Raw genomic sequence first — 20229 nt, 5'->3', positions numbered from 1 at the left:
AGACGTGTCTTCGATCGACCCATGTGCGGACGGTCTAACACTCGTTGTATACTCAATGGGTCCTCAATTTCAAGACAACTGTAGGCCAGATAGCTGAAGAAACTACAGATATATGTATAACTTTAAAATTTGCTACCAAGCGGAAATAGTTTTGGAAATGTCGACGGCCTGTCTAGAAGACCATGCACAGAGAAGAACTGTCGGTTCTGCGGGCGCCAAGAAGAACAGAAGGCCAGATTCTACAATTGAAAATCTTAGAAAGCGGAAGCGGTGAAGTAGTTCTACCCAAAGAAAAGTTTCACTCTGAGCAGAAGAAAGGTCCAGATCTAAAAATACTCCGTGAGTGGCTGGACAACGGAGCTAGGCCACACAAAATAGAGTGGAATGAACATAAATTAGCAGAATCGTTCCTTATCAGTGGAACTTCGATTATCCGTGTCTCCATTGACCTTTACCCCTGTTAACCATCATGGTCTGTACATAGGTTGTACTGACTCCATAAGCCAAAAATGAGTTATAGATCCATTTTATTTAAGCATTGTGGTAAGCCAATGTCCTCGTGACAGCCGAGCTTGATGCAGTAATAAATGAATGTTGTTCTGAAGCTATTTCCTTGTGGCATTTTTATGATTAATTATTTATATGGGAAATAAGCCACAATTAAAATGAAAAAAATAATTTTATTAACGTTTCGACGCCCAAATCAGGTGCCGTTGTCAAAATACAAAATATTACTGAAATTATTTGGGCGTCGAAACGTTAATAAAATTATTTTTTTCATTTTAATTGTGGCTTATTTCCCATATAAATAATTAATCGTAATAAATGAAGTTATGGCTGAATCAATTTTTGAAGTTATACTTCTTTACGCGCGATATGAGGGTGAATTTTTATATGTTAAAACCTACGATCCGGGCGCATGCGCATTATAACTTTGTTCTGATTGGATGTTCAAACGACATGTCAAAAATTATTCAATATGGCGGCTGTGGCACAGCTGTGGTTTCATAGAGAAATAAAAAGAATGTTGTTTTTATTTCTCTATGTGTGGTTTGATTATTTATGGTTGTTGCGTTTTGAAATTTGTGGGAAAAGAAACAACAAACAAAAGTTAGTTAATAGTTATACTTCCTTTTTAAATAGTTTTCATATATATTTTTGGACTAAGGAAAACTCATTCTAATTTGGTAAGTAGTTTTTATTATAATCATATTGTAATTATACATTTGGATTAGGTTGGAATAAATTTATTTTCTCAAGAATGGGGATTTTAGAGAGAATTCCGAAATTAGGTCCGATTTTTATTTTTAAATTATGATTTTTTTGGCGTAGATTTATTTATCTAGTAGGTATGTAATGCTTTGATTTACATACTTAATTTGATTACCAACAAAAGTTCTACCAATCTTCATCTAATATATTGTTTTCTTACTGCTTTGTTATATTTTAATATTTTCTTCCACAAAAATCAAACTACATAATTTGATTAGGTAAATTCAGAACAACTGTCAAACAGTAAAACGTTCACTTGCCTTATTTTTCCACATAACAAAAATAATGTGTAATTGGATGAGTGAGTCTAGGCTTCGATTACGAATCAAAGCGTCCCCAAATTCGCGGGTTCGAATCCCGATGCAAGTTTTTATTTTTTTATTTTTTTATGCATTTTATGATTGTAAGTATATTTGTTATATAATTTTTTTCAGAAAATGCGTATTTAAAATTTTTGCAAACAATTATTATCGTTCAGAAATCATTTTTTCTTTGTGGCGTTTTTCAATGTGCTTGTGTGCGTTTTATTCTTTTATTTTTTAAAATTTTTGGTATTGTCTTAATAAAAATTTTTGGAAAGTAGTAAGTATTAAAATTCGTTTAATATTTAAATGAAATATAAATAAACTGTTTAAAGTACATGATATCAATTTCGTTAAAATCACATATGTAATAGAAGTATAACTTTTTACGTGCGTACAAAGTACACACACATTCTTTTTTTGTTTCCGCTGCCTAAAGATGACATAAACAAATGGTTAATTTGTGATGAAGACGCAAACAAAGCATGTTTTGTTGACAGATGATGAAATTATTTAAAGGCAACAGAGGCGGACGAAACAGATTAAGAAGCTGGCAGAGACTTGGAATTATGTAGATGGTAGTGATGTCGATGATGCTACTGTAACTGACAAAGATTTGTGTAAAGAAGCTAGAGAAGTTGCATCACACATGCAACAATTCATCGAGGCTGACAAGAAGAAGCCAATAAAATAGTTTGCATGATCTTTCGCCGATTATGAAATTCAGCCGTTGCAAAATGTGAAGCAAGAGTAAAACAAACAAAGATTTTAGAATATTTTACACCAAATTGATTCGACTGTACGAACACAAATCCTTCTTATATTGTCAAACAAAACATACAAATACAATTTGAGAGTTGTACTATGAATTTTTATTTTTTTTTATGTTCTGCTAACCGTTTTTTCGATTATCCGTCATACCCTTGGTCCGGAGCCCTGACGGATAATCGAGGTTCCACTTCAGTTTTAGTAAAAACCTGGCATCCTCCTATAAGATGCTGCTTGGTTTTTTATTTAAATCCATATCACAATTTATCATTTTGCACCTAACCTTTGACGATATATTTCAAGTACCTATAGGTACGTTTAAAGGAATTGAGGTGTTGTCGGATGCCCTTTGAAAATCCTCAAACACTATACAGAGTGTTTGGTAAAAAATGGCCCATAAATTCCTGAGCTTAAAATAGGTCGATTTAAGCTAAATTACTTTAGTACGAAAGTTGATAATAACCGAAATACTTCCGTCCTAAATAAAACCGTCAAAGTTAAACTTTTATTTTATTTATTTTTTAATATTTCCTGGTAGGCATGGGACAAAAATACGAAATTTCTTAAGTGGTGTTGGTATTATACAATCTACTAAATTATGTTAAACAAACGTTTCTGGCTACTACCAGAGGCGCACGACGGGGGAACGTGAATGGTTGACCCTTCCCAAATTCTACGCTACTCGCGGAATTGCTATTTTAGTTCAATTTTTTGATTTTCCAGTACTTTTTATGTAAAAACATACTGTTCATTCGTAACGATCAAGCCATTAGTTTTCGAGATATTTGAAGCTAAAAACGAAGGAGCAAAATACATTAATCAAAATTAATAAGTGTGCCTTTTCATTTTTAACTTCAAATATCTCGAAAACTAATGATTTTATCGTTACGAATGAAGAGTATATTATTTGCATGAAAGGTATTGGAGAATCTAAAAATTATGCTAAAATAGCAGTTTCATCAGTGGCGTAGAATTTGGGAAGGGTCAACCATTCAGTTTCTCCTGTCGTACGCCTCTGGTAGTAGCCAGAAACGATTATTTAACATAATTGAGTAGGGTATACAGTGCCTACACTTTCTGCCAAGTATCACACGCATATATCAAATTATCTTAAAATATTCTTTTTTTTTATTCTTTTTTTCTTTATTTAAAACTTTAAGAAACATGTGTACCCGGTACTATAAAACTATTTGACATATCCTTACGGTACTTGGCAGAAAGTCTAGGTACTGTACACCCTACTAAATCATGTTAATTAATCGTTTGTGGTTAATACCAGAGACGTACGACAGGGGAAAGTGAATGGTTGACCCTTCCCAAATTCTACGCCACTGACGAAACTGCTATTTTATCATAATTTTAAGATTCTCCAGTACTTTTTATGCAAATAATATACTCTTCATTCGTAACGATAAAGTCATTAGTTTTCGAGTTATTTGAAGTTAAAAATGAAAAGGCACACTTATTTTGATTAATGTATTATGCTCCTTCGTTTTTACCTTCAAATGTCTCGAAAACTATTGGCTTTATCGTTACGAATGAAGAATATGTTTTTTACATAGAAAGTATTGGAGAATCAAAAAATTGCACTAAAATAGCAATTCCGGGGGTGGCGGAGAATTTGGGAAGGGAAAACCATTCACGTTTCCCCGTCGTACGCCTCTGGTAGTAGCCAGAAACGTTTGTTTAACATAATTTAGTATATTGTACAATACCAGCACCACTTACCAAATTTCGTGTTGTTGTCCCATGCCTGTCAAGAAATATTCAAAAATAAATAGAATAAAAGTTTAATTTTTACACCCTGTCATCATTCTCTTTGCCTTATCCCTATGCGGGGTCGGCTTCCCTAATTGCATTTCTCCACAAAATTATATCTTGGATCATATCAATGTTAATCCCCTTTACCAACATGTCCTGCCTTATCGTCTCCCCCAGGTCTTCTTTGGTCTTCCTCTCCTACTCCTTCCAGGAATCTGCACTTCAGCTATTCTTCGTATTGGGTGATTAACGTCTCGACGTTGAACATGACCAAACCATCTTAACCTATGCTCTCTCATTTTGGCATCAATTGGTGCCACACTTAGGCTTCCCCTAATATACTCATTTCTAATTTTATCCTTCTTTGTCACTCCACTCATCCATCTAAGCATTCTCATTTTTACACCCTCTAATTTTTACACCCTGTATTTAGGTTATTATCAACTTTTGTACTAAGGTAAGTTAGCTTAAATCGGCCTGTTTTAATCTCGGGAATCTAAGGTTAAGCTATGGCCCATTCTTTACCAAGCACCCTGTATAAATGGGAACGTTATATTCGATACATTTGTTTATTAAGGCGGTAGGCGCAAAACCTTGGTCCAATGTTATTTAAATGGATTCATTTTTTTCGAATCTTGAAAAAATTAATAAGTATTTTTGAAAAATTTAAACGCCGAATGAAAGATTACATTATTACCGAGGGGCGAAAGTCCCTGAAAACTTCTATAATGTTGATTTTAATAAGTTTCAGGGGAGAAAAAAAGAGAAAATTTAGCCTGATTTTTAATTTCAAATATTTCATTCAAGAGAAACTTTTGTTTATTCTAAAGGACCCTCGGTAATAGTGTCTTTCATTCTGCGTTTAATTTTTCAAAAATATATATGTATTAGTTTTCTCAGGATTACAAAAAGATGAATGCATTTAAATAGCATTGGACCAAGATTTTGCGTTTACCCTCTTAACACGCTTACGGTGTGCAAGTGGTCTATGGTACTAAAATGTTTTCTGAATCCAGCCTGCTTCAACTGTACTTTTCTCGGTGCCTTTTTACTTCTAGACAAAACAGTTATATGACAAGCTGGAAATAAGAGTACCTACTAAAATTTAACTAGAAAATCAGAGAAATACACTAAATATAATACAAAAGAAATATCACACATAGTTTCGAGCCAAGAAATGGAGCAAAAATAGAAAGAGAAAATAAGAAAGCAATTATTCATAACTAATTCATTTTTTAGTTAAAATCAAGTTATTCTTACCTAGGTCTTTCAGGTATGGGCAACGATCCCAATAAATCCTGTAAATTAGTAGCCTCCCTTCTTACTTCTACTCCCGGCATATTAACTATATTGTTGGCATTAACACCGTTGCTGCTTTGAGCAGCAATAGGATTACAAACATAGAATTGTCCAGCTGGCCCGTTGACGTGAAGTGGAGCGTTTTGCATTTGTTGGTTCATCGGAATTACTTGTTGAGGAATCATGTAAGGTGATTGCATGTAAGGATATACCTGGGGATTGACAACATATGGCGAAAACTTGGGTGTAGATGAAGCTACAATTTTAAAGAGGGTACTTCCGTCGGTTGAAACTAGTTTATACGAAGTAGGAACTTGTGAAACTTGATTATAACACGGGTTAAACATTGTCTGTCCATTGGATTGCATTTCTATGGTTGCTATAGGAATTTCACCTTTATCTCGGTTTCTAGGATCATGATTGGTGTCTTTGGTATCTTTTGTATTATCAGAATTACTTGAAAATCTTTGGATAATCTCTGCACCATTGTTGATCCTGCCCATTGCTACTTGTCTGTCCTCGAAAAATTCTTCTGCACTTTTTTGGATGCCTTTGTTGTCATCTTCATCATCGGTAACCTTAATAGGTATATCCATTTTATCAGGTTTGTCTTCATTATTTTTGACATTGACATCAGTAAGCTTGATAAACTTGCTATCATCTGTTTGAAATTTGTCTTTGTTGATTGCTGCCTCATTTAAATCTGCTGCTGGGTTGTCAACTTCAGTATGTCCATTATCTAAATTATTGTTATAATTTTGCAAGTTTTCATTTAATTTTTTTTTATTAATATCTTTTGAATTCTTTATTTTTCCTTTGGTTTGAATTGCATCTTCTTTCATAGACTTTTTTGAATCAGTAGGCGAAATTAGTTCTTCTAAAAACGAAGACTTGCGGTTTTCATCACCAGATTTTGTATTATCTGTAAGTACGGATGAATGAAATGTTTTTAAATTTTGATTATCATTTCTGGAGCTTTTTTCGAAATTATCATTTGGTTCTAAAACTTTCTTGACATGATTTACATATGTACTAGCTGCGTGATTATTATCACGGTCTCTCTGACCGCTTTCTTTTGGATAATACTTATATGTTGGGTAATACCAATCTGGTGGATAATCCTGATAATAGACATACTCTTCAAAAGGACCTTCAATTTGATCAAAGTTGGAATCATAGTAATAATAATATGGATCTAGTGGTCTAATATAACGAACAGGTTGATACTTAATGTGCTGCTTAGTAGAAACAACTGATTTAGATCTTTTTGGTAAATCTCTGCGACCTCTTAAATTAACATCAGAGAAAGACGAAAGCATTTTGTGATCGCTACAAAATTTAGAGAATCTAGTGTTTTCTTTTTCGAATAGCAGGCAACATAGATTTAAAGGCTTGGTTAAAATGCAATTTTTAATCTCTTCAATTTTGAGTGCAGCCTTTCGTTGAAGGGGAGAATAATTTATTGTCTCAATTTCATGAATTCCTTGTACGTCCATTGGTGCTTTAAAGATGTTAGTTTCTGGAATATAAAAAAATTATAATTATTTAAACATATAGTACCTTAGTTTTTAATATAAACATCTCAAAAACCAAAATAAACCAAATATAAACTCCGCCTCCGGTAAGCGCTGTGTGGATTGAGTAGCTCAGTAAATGCCGGTGCCGGTCCCAAGCCCGGATGAAGGAGGAGGGTTGAGGCGATGGGCTAGCAACTCGTCCTTTGTCAAAAGAAATAAATGCTACAAATTTCGACAAAACTGCTCGGAATGCGGACGGATCAAAACAAAGACGACTAATGCAACGGAAAAGAAAAATGATATTGGCTACATGGAATGTGCAAGGACTTAAAACCAAACAAGCAGAAGTATTCAAAGAATTAGCGGAAAGAAAAATAGATGTATGTGTTCTTACCGAAACCAAGAAAAAGGGAAAAGGAAATGAAGAGATAGGAGGGTATATACATATCTTCAGTGGAGTGAGCAAAGATAACAGAGCTAAGAGAGGAGTCTCTATTGCTATTCGAAAAAATCTTAAAAATAATATTAAATCGTGGACTGAAGTGAATGAACAACTGCTGATGCTGGAAATGAAAAATAACGGCCACAATATCGTAATTGTCGGAGTGTATGCCCCAAATGAAGATGCAGAAATATTCCCAAGATAAATGAAATAATCTCTCAAGTTAAAGAAAACTGTAAAATCTATGTACTAGGATATTTAATCGGCAGAGTAGGTAGAGAAGAAAATAATAGAGTCGTAGGAAGATATGGGGAACAAATAACCAATGACAACGGAATGCGTCTTAGAGATTTTTGTGAAACAATGTCTCTCAAAATTCTGAATGGACTTTTTCAACATAGAGACATCCACAAATTTACATGGATACAACCTACTAGGAATCTGCGCTAGATAATCGATTATGTAATTCAACGTCAAACTTCCCAGCTGAAAACCACTGACGTAATGGTATACCGTGGATCAGAATGTGAATCCGACCATGATCATTTACTCATGGCCAACGTGATAGTTAACTACCGCAAAAACAATAACACTCAGGTACAGAATATAGGAAAGGGACAAGAAGTAAGAGCTCCCAAATATAACCTAGAAAGCTTAAAAGAAGATTCAACGAAATTTCTTTATACATTACGGCTGTCCACACAATTACAAAATGTGGGACGAGAAAATATAATAGCGGAAGAATTATACCAGCAAATTAAAAAATACATTCATTAGGCTGCAAGTGAAGCGTTAGGGTATAAACACAAACATGAAACGAAAAATAAAGAATGGTGGTCGGAGAATATAAAAACGTTAGTAAACAAGAAGAAAACTGCTTATCAGAAATGGATGTCAACAAGAAAGGAGGAAGACCACAAGACATATTCACTATATGCAGCATTAAATCGAGATGTAAAAAGAGAAGTAGTGAAAAGTAAAAATGAGATATGGGACCGAAAATGCGCAGAAGTGGATAAAGGTCTGGATTCCGCGTATAAAAAAAAAGTTGATTAATAGCAAGCTGAAAATTTGTTAATAGCTTAATGGTGTCTAGTCGGACAAACTTTGATATATGGGAACACTGAAACAGAAAAATTTTTAATTGTGGAACAAGTTAAAAATTTGGAACGGTCATGCCACGAAAACGGCACATGTATTTTGTCCGACAGAACTTCTAACTGATTTGTTACCCTTTCATTACAGTCTAATGCAAAAATCAGACTGCTGTTTATCACCAAATGGGCATTTTAATGAGTGGAACACGTAGAACATGTCGAATGACAGGAATTATGATAGGTGATAAATAGCAGTCTGATTTTTGCCTGAGAGTTTAATGAAAGGGTAACAAATCAATTGGAAGTTCTGTCGGACAAAATACGTGTGACGTTTTCGTAGTCTGACCGTTCCAAATTTTTAACCTGTTCCACAATTAAAACTTCCCCTGTTTCAGTGTTCCCATATATCAAAATTTGTCCGACTAGACACCCTTAAGCTATTAACAAATTTTCAGCTTGCTATTAATCAACTTTTTTTTATACGCGGGATCCAGACCTAATAAGTAGGTATATGGGTGGAACAGAGTTGGGCAAGCGTGGAAGGTGATAAAGTCTCTCCGGAGGGAAGGAAAGGAAAAATCTAACATAAAGTTAATAGATCCGAAACAGTGGAAACACCATTATGAGATTTTACTGACAAAAGATAGATGTAAATTCCAAGAGATCGAAATGGAAGAATTATCCGAACATAAACAAATAGTTCAGATAACAACCGGAAAGTTAAGCGAGGCCCTCAAAAGGTCTAAAAACGGTAAAACAGCAAGACCTGGAGAGCCTGGAGACATCCCAATTGAGTTTGTAAAGTACACATCAAACATATTACATGAGATGTTGGTTCAACTATTTAATAAATGCTTAAAAGGACAAAATATCCCTGATGATTGGAATGTTGGACACATCAACTCACACAAGAAAGGGGATAAACGCATATGCTCTAATTATAGAGGAATAACTGTTACCAGGTCAGTAGGGAGGTTGTACGGTCGAATAATAAAAAAAAAAGAATAGAATCAGAATACGAAGACATGGAAGAACAAAGTGGATTTCGTGCAGGAAGATCGTGCACTGATAATATATTCGTTCTGCAGCAGGTAATAGAAAAACGGACGGCAAGGAATCTATCTACACACCTATTGTTTGTAGATTTGGAGAAGGCATACGATACGGTACCTTTGAAAAAACTGTTTCAAACATTAACGAAGGTAGGTCTCAGTAGAGAGTATGTGAATGCTATCGCAAATATATACAAAAATGCAAGAAGTGTCGTTAAAGAAGTAAACTTTATTCTGAATCATTCCCTATAGCAAAGGGGCTTAAACAAGGATGTTGCCTGTCTCCGACGTTATTTAAAATATATATTCAATCATCGCTAGAGCAGTGGAGGAAACAAGTATCCGGAATGGGAATAGACATAGGTAGTGGTAAATGTCTAACAACTTTGTTTTTTGAAGATGATCAGGTAGTCGTAGCCAATGATGAGGAAGACATGGACTACATGTTTAGAAAACTAAATAAAGAATATGAAAAATGGGGCCTCAATATGAATATGTCAAAGACAGAGTATCTTAAAATAGGGGATGATGAAGAAGGATTTTTGAAAAAAAAAGAAGATCCAAAGTTAGAAATTAGAATCACAAAAACATGTAATCAATATAAATATCTCGGATCTATAATATCTAAAGAAGGCACTACCAAAAGAGACATCGGAAAGAGAACGCAGCAAGGCAAAAAAGCGGTAAATATTCTAAGCTATCTACTGTGGTCTAAAGATATAAGACAAAAAACAAAATTGACAATATATCGTATCTTGGTAGAGCCTATTATGACTTACGGGGCAGAAGTTTGGCAGATGACGAAAAAAGATAGAAAAATAATAGAAGTAATAGAAATGGACTATCTAAGGAGAGCGTGTGGTATATCTAAGAAAGATCACATCGGGAATAAAGATATTAGAAGGAGGACACATACTGTATATTCCAGTGTAGATAGAATTGAAACTAGACATCTAGTGTGGTATGGTCACGCGAAACGAATGAATGAAGATATTTGGCCAAAGAAAGCTTTAAATTACATACCACACCAAAGAAAAAGAAGGGGAAGACCTTCAGTTGCCTGGGAAGAAAATGTACGGCACATCATGAAAGATAGAGCCATCAAGGAAGACGAATGGATGGACAGAAAACGATGGCGGTCGAAATGCGAGAAGCGGCAGAGGCTGTAGGAACTTCGCTTATAGATAGAGATAGAGAAAAACCAAAATAATGACAAATTTGGTACCAAACCAGAACATCAGTATTAGTCCGTTCTTTAACGGTAAAATATTGCAAAACCTCTAAATTTTAAAGAACCGCTTGGATTGACATGATATTTGGCATACACATAGCTAATAAGTCAAAGAAAAAAAGTGATATTGTCCCGATATGTGCTTTTGCCGTGGGGGTGGTTTTCACCCCCTCTTGGGGGTGAAAAATATTCGTCCAAAGAAAGTCAGGAAATCGATAAACTGGCTAATTTTAAGTAACTTTTGTTCTATAGAGTTTTTTCACTAAGTCAATACTTTTCGAGTTATTTGGCAGTGAATATGTTCATTTTTCAACAAAATAACCACGCTTTTAGACGGTTCTTCGCAAATAACTCAAATAGTAAGTATTTTGCCGAAAAAACATTCTTTCAAAACAAAAATATATCCTGTAAAAAATTTAAAAAAATGGTGTATATATCACGTCTCTACACCTAGTAGAAGCAGAGTTATAGCTAATGAAAAATAGGTTCATATTCGTCAAATTCCAAATGGAATACTTTAACGTGAAATAACCAAAAATGAAGCATATTTCGGGGAAAACTGATTACAACTTATTTAAAGTGTTTAAAAAAAGCTTCATTTTTGTTTTAAAAAGAAAAATTCTAGCATCAAAATTAAACAAGTTACGCTCAAAATAAAGTTAGTCCCTTTTGGTTTTGGTAAAAAAATCGAGAAAATCGCCCCCTAATTAGTATCTTAAATGAACGTAATCGTTACGACTTCACAAGTTTCTTGACTCGTGTATATATTGTTTATATGATCTGTAAGTTTCATCGGTTCAAAGTCCTTATTATTGAAAGGGCTGTAGTTAAAAGGGGTTGAACGAGTCACTGATCACGAATGTATGCAAATTTAGAAACACCAAATCTCAATCAATTTTTGTCTAACAGAAAAACACAAAAATACATGATATTTAGAAAAGAAAATCTGACTTTTTTTGTTTTTCGAGATTTTTTGTATCTCTAACAATTTTTAAGTTATTTTGAAAAAAAAGCATATTTTTCAAAATTTAAATTTTTAAAAATTTTACTTTGAAACAAAATTTTTTCAAAAATAAGCACTTTAAATCGATGAAACTAACAGATCATATAAACACAACATAAGTAAAATAATTTGTGGAGCGGTAACGATTACTTTCATTTAAGTTGCTAATTAGGGGGTGGTCTTCCCGATTTTTTTTTTGCAAAAATAAAAGGGACCAACTTTATTTTGAGCGTAACTTGCTTAATTTTAAAGCTAGAAACTTTTTGTAAAAACAGAAATAAAGCTTTTTTTAAAAACTTTAAAAAAGGTATAATGGGTTTTTCCCAAAAAGTGCTTACTTTTTTGGATATTTTACGTCGAAATATTCTATTTGAAATTTGGGAATATGAATCTATTTTTCATTGGCTATAACTCTGGTTCTACGAGATCCAGAGACCTAACGCGTACACCATTTTTTTACTTTTTTTATAGGCTATATTTTTGCTAAGAACGTTTTCTCGACAAAATACTTACTTTTTGAGTTATTTGCGAAAAACCGTCTAAAAATGTGGTTATCTTGTTGAAAAATGAACATATTCACTCGCAAATAACTCGAAAAGTGTTGACTTGGCGAAAAAGCTCTATAGAAAAAAAGTTACTTAAAATTAGTCAGTTTACCTATTTCCGGACTTATTTTGGACATATATTTTTTCACCCCCAAGAGGGGGTGAAAGTCACCCCCAGGGCAAAAGCATACATCGGCACAATATCACTTTTTTTCTTTGACATGTTAGCTATACGTATGCCAAATTTCATGTCAATCCAAGCAGTTCTTTAAAATTTAGAGCAAAAACCATGAAAGAATGGACTATATTGGTGGGAAAAAAATAGAACTCGTAGATAGATATAAATAACTGGGACATAAAATCATGATTGGCTGGGGCTGGAATAATCAGACTCATGAACTCAAGAGAAGAATCGGTATTGGGTGAGCAGCATATGGAAAACTGGGAAAAACTTTTAAAAGTGACCCACATGCCTAAAGAGAAAAGTATAATTCAATGCGTCCTCCCAGTCTTGACATATGGAGCAGAAACAGCTTAATAAAAGCCTCGGATACCTAACTAAGAGTCACACAGAAAAGAATGAAGCGGTCCATGTAGGAATAACTCTGCAAGACAGAATAAAAAGCGAATAGATCAGGAGAAGAACCAAGGTGACTGACGTCATCGAAAGGATAGCCAGGCTAAAATGAAGATGGACAGAACAACTAGCTAGAATGAAAGATGGGCGATGGACAAAGAGGTTATTGGAATGGATACCAAAGGAAGACAAGACCACTCGGTCTTGTGGGTGGACCATCATCAACCTACAAAATCGACTGACGATTTAAGAAGGCTAAATAAAAACTGGATGAGAGCGGCGCAAGATAGGCAGGGCTGGAAACGCGAGGAAGAGGTCTATGTTCAACAGTGGACTTTGAGGCTGAATGATAGTACCTAGTTAATTATGCAACAGATGCTGTACCTATACAATAGTTTCTTGTAGCGCCTCAAATAATCAATGTTTGATTTTAGTTTGGTAATTTTAATCAAATAGCTTCAAAAACCTACAGTTAATAAGAGAATTATATAATATACACTAATGATATAATTCGAAATTATATGAAAATTATGAAGGGGAATTATGTAAATTATTCTTATTCTTTACGTGCTTTCCCCGCTTATGGGTGTTCCTTTGACTTTTATTCCTGCAGTTTCTCCCTAAAGATCATTGTAGTTTATTTGTTTTGTTTTGAGGATAATAATAATAATAATAAAATTTATAAAATTTATAAAATTTATCCTGGGTGAGTTTTTTGTCAGTTCTTCTATCAGGCGCGGCCACCTGCGAATGGGGGATACTTTCTGGGTATTCGTAGCGCCAGTACCCAGAGAGTAGCAGGGATACTTGCCGTGGAACAAAAACTGACACCTGGCAGTAGGTATAAAATGCACACCCATTGATATGGAGAATTATGGTTTATGTTTAGGATCGCTGCCTGGGGATCGCCAGGGCACGTGTGGAGCCGGCGCTGGACGTGACAGCATGCGGGACGTCGGTGGCAGGATGTTGAGGAGGCGGGCCCCTGTCACACAAACAGCTACAGCCCAACAACAAGAACAACAACCACAAGCGAGCCAAACAACAGCAAGAGCTCCACTCGCTGAAGGTGCTGCGCTGGAACATCAGCCGGCGCTCACTCAAGCGGGACGACCGAGGCAGCGCATGAAATGGACTGTGTCCATCAACGAAAGCATTTTGCGCTTCTATTATAAGGTGACCAACCTCGGTCAAGAAACGATCGGCTACAGACAACAGCTGTATGCCGAATTTTACAGGGAGTACCCAGATATTCAAGTATCGGAGCAAAGAGTATCAGAACAATACCGGGTAATCATAAGAAACAACCTTATCCCAGAGACTAGACGCAATACGATCAAAAGCGAAGTCGAACGGGAGATTAATAACCAAGAGCTAGTTTTAGATCAAGTCCCTAATGAAATCCTTGATGAGCAGATTCCTGAGATTCCCATACCAGAAACTCAACCTGACAATACACAGCAGGAAAACAACGAGTTGCGAGATAGTCTAGAAAGCGAAATGGCTCGTGCCGTACAAGAGTTTAATGGAACAAATCCACTTAGCAGACCACCGCTACCATGAATAAACTCTTGTAAGAAACTAGGTGCGCTGTTACAAATTGTGAATACTGAAATCCTACCCAATTATGTCGTAGAAGCCCACACATTGGAATATCTGCATATGCTAATCTACTGTGCAACAACAGCAATTGCCAATGTAATGGGCGTTAAGATCAGAACACGACGGGGTACTAATAACGGAAGGACTGGTAACAGAATTGCACCCTGGGAAAAAGACTTCTTGGAAAAATTGAATTACTGCGTAGGGATATTGGTCAAGTCACAGAATATATAAGAGGTGTAACAAGTAGAAAAGTCATTAAGAGAGCTGAAGAAATAATGCGGAGCACTGCAAGACACTCGAGATACGATCCAGAAAATAACACAGCTCAACAGTGTCTGGATACATTAAAACAAAAACTCTCCGTCTATTCAGGACGATTAAGAAGGTATAAAGTTAGTAACAACCGAAAATGTGACAATGAACTTTTTGAGAACTCTGAGAAGGCGTTTTACCGAAAACTCAATTCCACCGTAGAAAGTGTCGACAAGTCTTACCCAAGCCAAGAAGAAATTCATGAGTTTTGGGGAAATCAACTTTCCACACCAGCTGCTCTTAACAACAATGCTGGCTGGATAGAAGATACGACGCACAACTGTCACCACTACGTCACTGCTAACTACGAACCATTCACGACTGAAGAAGTCTCAAATATCATCAAGGAGTTCAGAACTTTTGGCTTAAAAATTTTGGAGTATTCATGAGTGCTTATCAACATTAATTAATCATGTTATTTCTAATCCGCAGGAATTACCATCATTTCTAACTCAAGGAACTACTTATTTAATACCCAAGGATCAAAATAACACCCAAGATCCATCCAAGTACCGCCCAATTACTTGTCTTCCAACTTTGTATAAATTGGTCACATCCTGTGTAACCCGGCGTATCTACCAACACTGTGCTCTAAACAATATCATAGAGCCTCAACAGAAAGGATGCGCTAAGGGTTCCATGGGTTGCAAAGAACAGCTTATCATCGACTCAGTCATTTCTAACCAGGCATTCACTAAAAAAGGAACCTTTTTACTGCTTTTATTGACTATAAAAAGGCCTTTGATTCAGTACCGCATGAATGGCTAATAGATATATTGAAAATATACAAAGTCGATGATAACATAGTGACCTTTTTAAGGCATATAATAAAAGATTGGAAGACTAAAATTCACCTCCAAATACCTGGTGAAAACAATATCGAAACCGAAAATATCGCAATCAACCGGGGCCTGTTTCAAGGAGACTCGTTGAGTCCACTGTGGTTCTGTTTAGCTTTGAACCCCCTTTCCCAACTATTAAACTCCACTGACTCAGGTTTTAGCATTAAAAGCAATCATACTGTAGTAGCGAAGCTCAATCATCTGTTGTATATGGATGATTTGAAATTAATGGCTTCCACTCGAGAACACCTAGAAGAGATGCTAAAAACTGTAGAAACATTCTCTAATGATATTAGTATGCAGTTCGGTCTAGACAAGTGCCGTGTTTTGAATATAGTCAGAGGAAAGGTACAGCCCGGTGGATTCGATATGCAAAATGGCCAGAACATCGAGGCCATGGGCGATAACGATATGTACAAATATCTTGGAGTAAAGCAGGCGCGGAAAATTGACCATAAACAAATGAAAACTGAGATAACAACTGAGTTTATAAGAAGGGTAAAACAACTGCTTCGTTCACAGCTTAACAGTAAAAATTTGTTTAAGGCACTGAACACCTACGCTTGTTCCGCGCTTAGCTATTCATTTGGTATTGTTAAGTGGACAAAAACGGATATAGAAAATCCTCAGCGAAAAGTACGAACACACCTCACAAAGGCACAAAAACACCACCCTAAAAGTGCAGTAGAACGAACGACATTACCCCGGTATTTAGGAGGAAGAGGACTTATGGATATAGGTGAGCAATTAGATAAACAGATTGCTAATTTAAGAACTTATTTTCAGATGCAGGCTGAGACATCTACTCTACACCGCGCAATTTGCGCAGTAGATGACACAACACCGATCAAACTGAGGGAACCAGAAATGCGCATAAACCACCTTACTAAGAACGAAAAACTGCGCACCTGGATGGGTAAACCTCTGCACGGGCGACATCCCAATGAGGTTAGCCAAGACTATGTCGACAATACAGCGTCGAACTATTGGTTGACATCAGGAAAGATGTTCCCTGAAACGGAGGGTTCATTACTGGCCATTCAGGATCAGGTTATACCAACCAGAAATTACCTGAAATATATCGTCAAAGACCCTCAGGTTCAAAACGACAGATGCCGATATGGATGTCAAGCCCAAGAAACCATCCAACATATTACAGGGGGCTGCCAGGCATTTGCTGCAACTGAATACAAGGAACGGCATGACGCAGTGGGAAAAATCCTTCATCAAGAGATAGCTAACAAGCTGGGACTTCTCCAAACGGACCATCTCCCATATAATCAATATCAATACGTTCCTGAGAGTATGCTTGAGGATGGCAACTACAAGCTATACTGGGACCGAAGTGTGCTCACAGACCAAACAGTGGCACATAATAGACCAGATCTCGTACTAGTTAATAAATTAACAAGACAAACAACACTAATTGATGTGGCGATACCTAACAACAATAATCTACGTAGTATATTTACTGAAAAGATCGCCAAGTATAGAGATCTGGAAATTCAAATACGGAGACAATGGAGAATGCAAAGTACCCAGACGATACCTATTGTTATGTCTACTACTGGAGTCATTCCGAAGACCCTCCTCGAAAGCATAAAAAAGCTGGGTCTCAATGAACATATTTATAAGACCATGCAGAAAGCTGTACTACTTGCGACGGCCAGAAGTGTAAGAAAATTTTTGGGAGATACACCTGCATTTCAAGTCACCTAGGGCTCGATAACACGGAAAGAGTCCCACCAGAGCTCAATCCTTTTGATACTGTAGGTATCTGGGATGAGTCAATTTTCCCCTCAGAGGGAGTGTGAGCCGTATGGCTAAATCTGGATAAAATTTATTGCACTTAAATGCATAAAGTTTTAACAAAAAAGAAATGTATAAATCCAGTCAAAGATACAAGTTTAAAATTATGACATTTACATAAAAGTAAAAAAACAATAATTAGCAAGTGCACTACTTACATAAGTTTATTTAGGTACATTTAGATATGTTAGTTCCATATACTACTCATAAAATCGTTTGTTGTATACGGTTCTAATTTACATAGAAAGCTTACAATCTCCTTTTTATCATAGAGATATCATCAGCTTGATATTTTTAAGTGTAGAGGCAGGTGGTTGTAGAATTGTATACCTGCATATAAAGCTCCTTTTTCCAGTAATGTGAGCTTATGATAAGCGATATTGTAGTTGAACTTGTTTCTGGTGTCAAAGTTGTGGAATATGTTAAATGGTTGAAAGTACTGCTTGTTGGTAAATACGAGTTTGAGACACTCATATATGTATAGGGCTGGTATAGTGAGTCACTTTTAAGTATTTTAAAGTACTCACTTTGAGTATTTTAAAAACTTCGTTAAAAGACCCATACCTCCTACCTGTTACTACCTCCCCATACTATGATGTTATATCGAGCTCTCGAATAAAAATTAGAAAAACAAAAAGACTTTACTACATTGATGTTAACATTTTTTACTAGAATTATCAAACCATAGTAAGCTCTGCTTAGTTCTTTGCAAAGATTCTCGATATGATATGTGAAATCTAAGGTTTGGTCAATCCAAACCCCTAAGCATTTGACATACTCAGAAAAAGGTATCAGATGTTCATTTAGGTTAATATTGTCAGGTGTGTCTGGACCTCGGTTTGTTTTAAAGAATAAAGCTTTAGTTTTTTCAGGATTTAAAACTAGTCTTGAATTCAAGAACCAGTTTTCTACTTCTGACATCAAAGACTTACCTGTCAGAACTAGTTCAGGTAAATTTCGGGCAGAGACCAACAGTGTACTGTCATCTGCATAATTATTAATTAATTCCTTAGTTTTAGCAACTGATGCCAAATCATTTAAGTAGATAATAAATATTAGCGGTCCCAGAACACCTCAGTATGGAACACCCCTGGACACTGCCAGAGACTCTGACGGCACATATTGCATTGTTTTGTCCTTAATTTTTAGTGCATGTGCACGTCCAGTAATGTAGCTCTTCCAATTTAATTCCACACCTCTAACCCCGTAGTGTTCAAGCTTTACAAATAAAACATCAAAATCAACGCAGTCAAAGGCCTTGCTTAAATCCAGAAAAATCCCACATGAGACATTCCCAGCATCCAGACAATTATATATTTCATTAGTTAATTCAAATAGATCAGTCTTGGTTCTTGGTACACCTACCTTTAAAGAAACCGTGCTGGCTTTGGCTGAATAATTCTTCATTAAGGAAAAATTGAAACAGCTGATCATGAACAACCAACTCAAAAATTTTTGAAAATGAGCTAAGTAGACTAATTGGTCTATAATTATCAAAAGAATCGATATCACTCTTTTTTAGGCAGGGTTTAATAATCGCAAATTTCAGATTGGTAGAATATCCAGTACCTACTTGCTGGATTTTATCGAAAGCCTTATTGAATGTATAAATCAGATGTACCTAGATATTTTGGTTAACATTCAAGAAACTATGGATTAGTTAGTAGAACGAATGCAAAAAGAGCTGCTTCTCGGTTACCTACACTTCTACGGAATCCAAATTTGGTTTCTTCATTTTCCATATTAAATTTTGGTAAATCGTATCTCCGTTAGTTTCAGTAGCCCAACAATTAAGTCCTTCGCTCAACCCCCTTTCCATTGGAGGACCAAGGCTCACTACTTCGTCAGCCCTGACTCCACCCTCCACTGGGGTTGGTTACCCAGTCTCCAATTGGGTTCCTCAGGTTACCGGTGTGTAACTTAAAGGTGAAAATAGGAATTGAGTAGAAGAGGCTAAGTGATGCCAACAAGATACGGCACAAGAGAGATCAGAATGAAAAGGTATAGCCAGATAGTCAAAGACCCATCCGCGGCTATGATGCCAAAAGAAGAAGAAGAAGAAGAAAGTCGTATCTCAATGATATTGTTCAACGTTTACCTTCGTAATTCTTTAGACTACACGCAATGTTAGTACTTTTATTAAAATAAAACAAGCCAAGATACTTACCATGGTATATAAGTACAAGTACACCAAACACAGTAATGTTTAGTATTAATAAAGCTATGCATACTTCTGTTAAAATATTTTTCTTTGAGATCTTCCATTTCTGACTTTTGGCGCTACCTGAAACTAAACAAATTATTATAATGTCATGATTATACAAGGTGTCCCGAAAAGATTGGTCGTAAACTATACCACAGATTCTGGGGTAAAAAATAGGTTGATTGAACCTCACTTACCTATATACAAAAATATTGCACACAAAAAAAGTTACAGCCCTTTGAAGTTACAAAATGAAAATCAATTTTTTTTTTGCATATATCGAAAACTCTTAGAGATTTTTTATTGAAAATGGACATGTGGCATTCTTATGGCAGCAACATCTTAAAAAAAGTTAAAATAAAATTTGTGCATCCCATAATAATTTTATGGGAGCTTTGTTCCCTTAATTCCCCCCAAACGTTTGTGTACGTTCCAATTAAATCATTATTGTGGCACCATTAGTTAAACACGATATTTCTAAAACTTTTTTGCTTCTTAGTACTTTTTCGATAAGCCAGTGTTTTCGAGATATTTTAAATATTTGTAGAATCCACCACATATTTGCATATGGTACGATTATAGAGACCTGTTA

The 20229-nt window shown here is 35.6% G+C and overlaps 1 protein-coding gene across 1 annotated transcript in view; it reads right to left on the bottom strand.

Moving 5' to 3' along the window:
- LOC114327164 (serine protease nudel) overlaps positions 1–19720 on the bottom strand; it is a 125552-nt gene extending 105832 nt beyond the window's left edge. Inside the window, exons 1-2 of the mRNA XM_050652185.1 lie at positions 19602–19720; positions 5364–6921 (exon numbers count right to left, since the gene is read on the bottom strand). Coding sequence (XP_050508142.1) covers positions 5364–6898 — 1535 coding nt within the window. The 5' untranslated portion in view covers positions 6899–6921; positions 19602–19720. The remainder of the gene's footprint in view (positions 1–5363; positions 6922–19601) is intronic.
- Positions 19721–20229: the final 509 nt, after the last annotated feature.

This window comes from Diabrotica virgifera, chromosome 5, assembly GCF_917563875.1.
Source record: "Diabrotica virgifera virgifera chromosome 5, PGI_DIABVI_V3a".
Taxonomy (NCBI): domain Eukaryota; kingdom Metazoa; phylum Arthropoda; class Insecta; order Coleoptera; family Chrysomelidae; genus Diabrotica; species Diabrotica virgifera.
The sequence above is the reverse complement of the archived record's forward strand: the minus strand, read 5'-3'. Positions and strand labels throughout refer to the sequence as shown.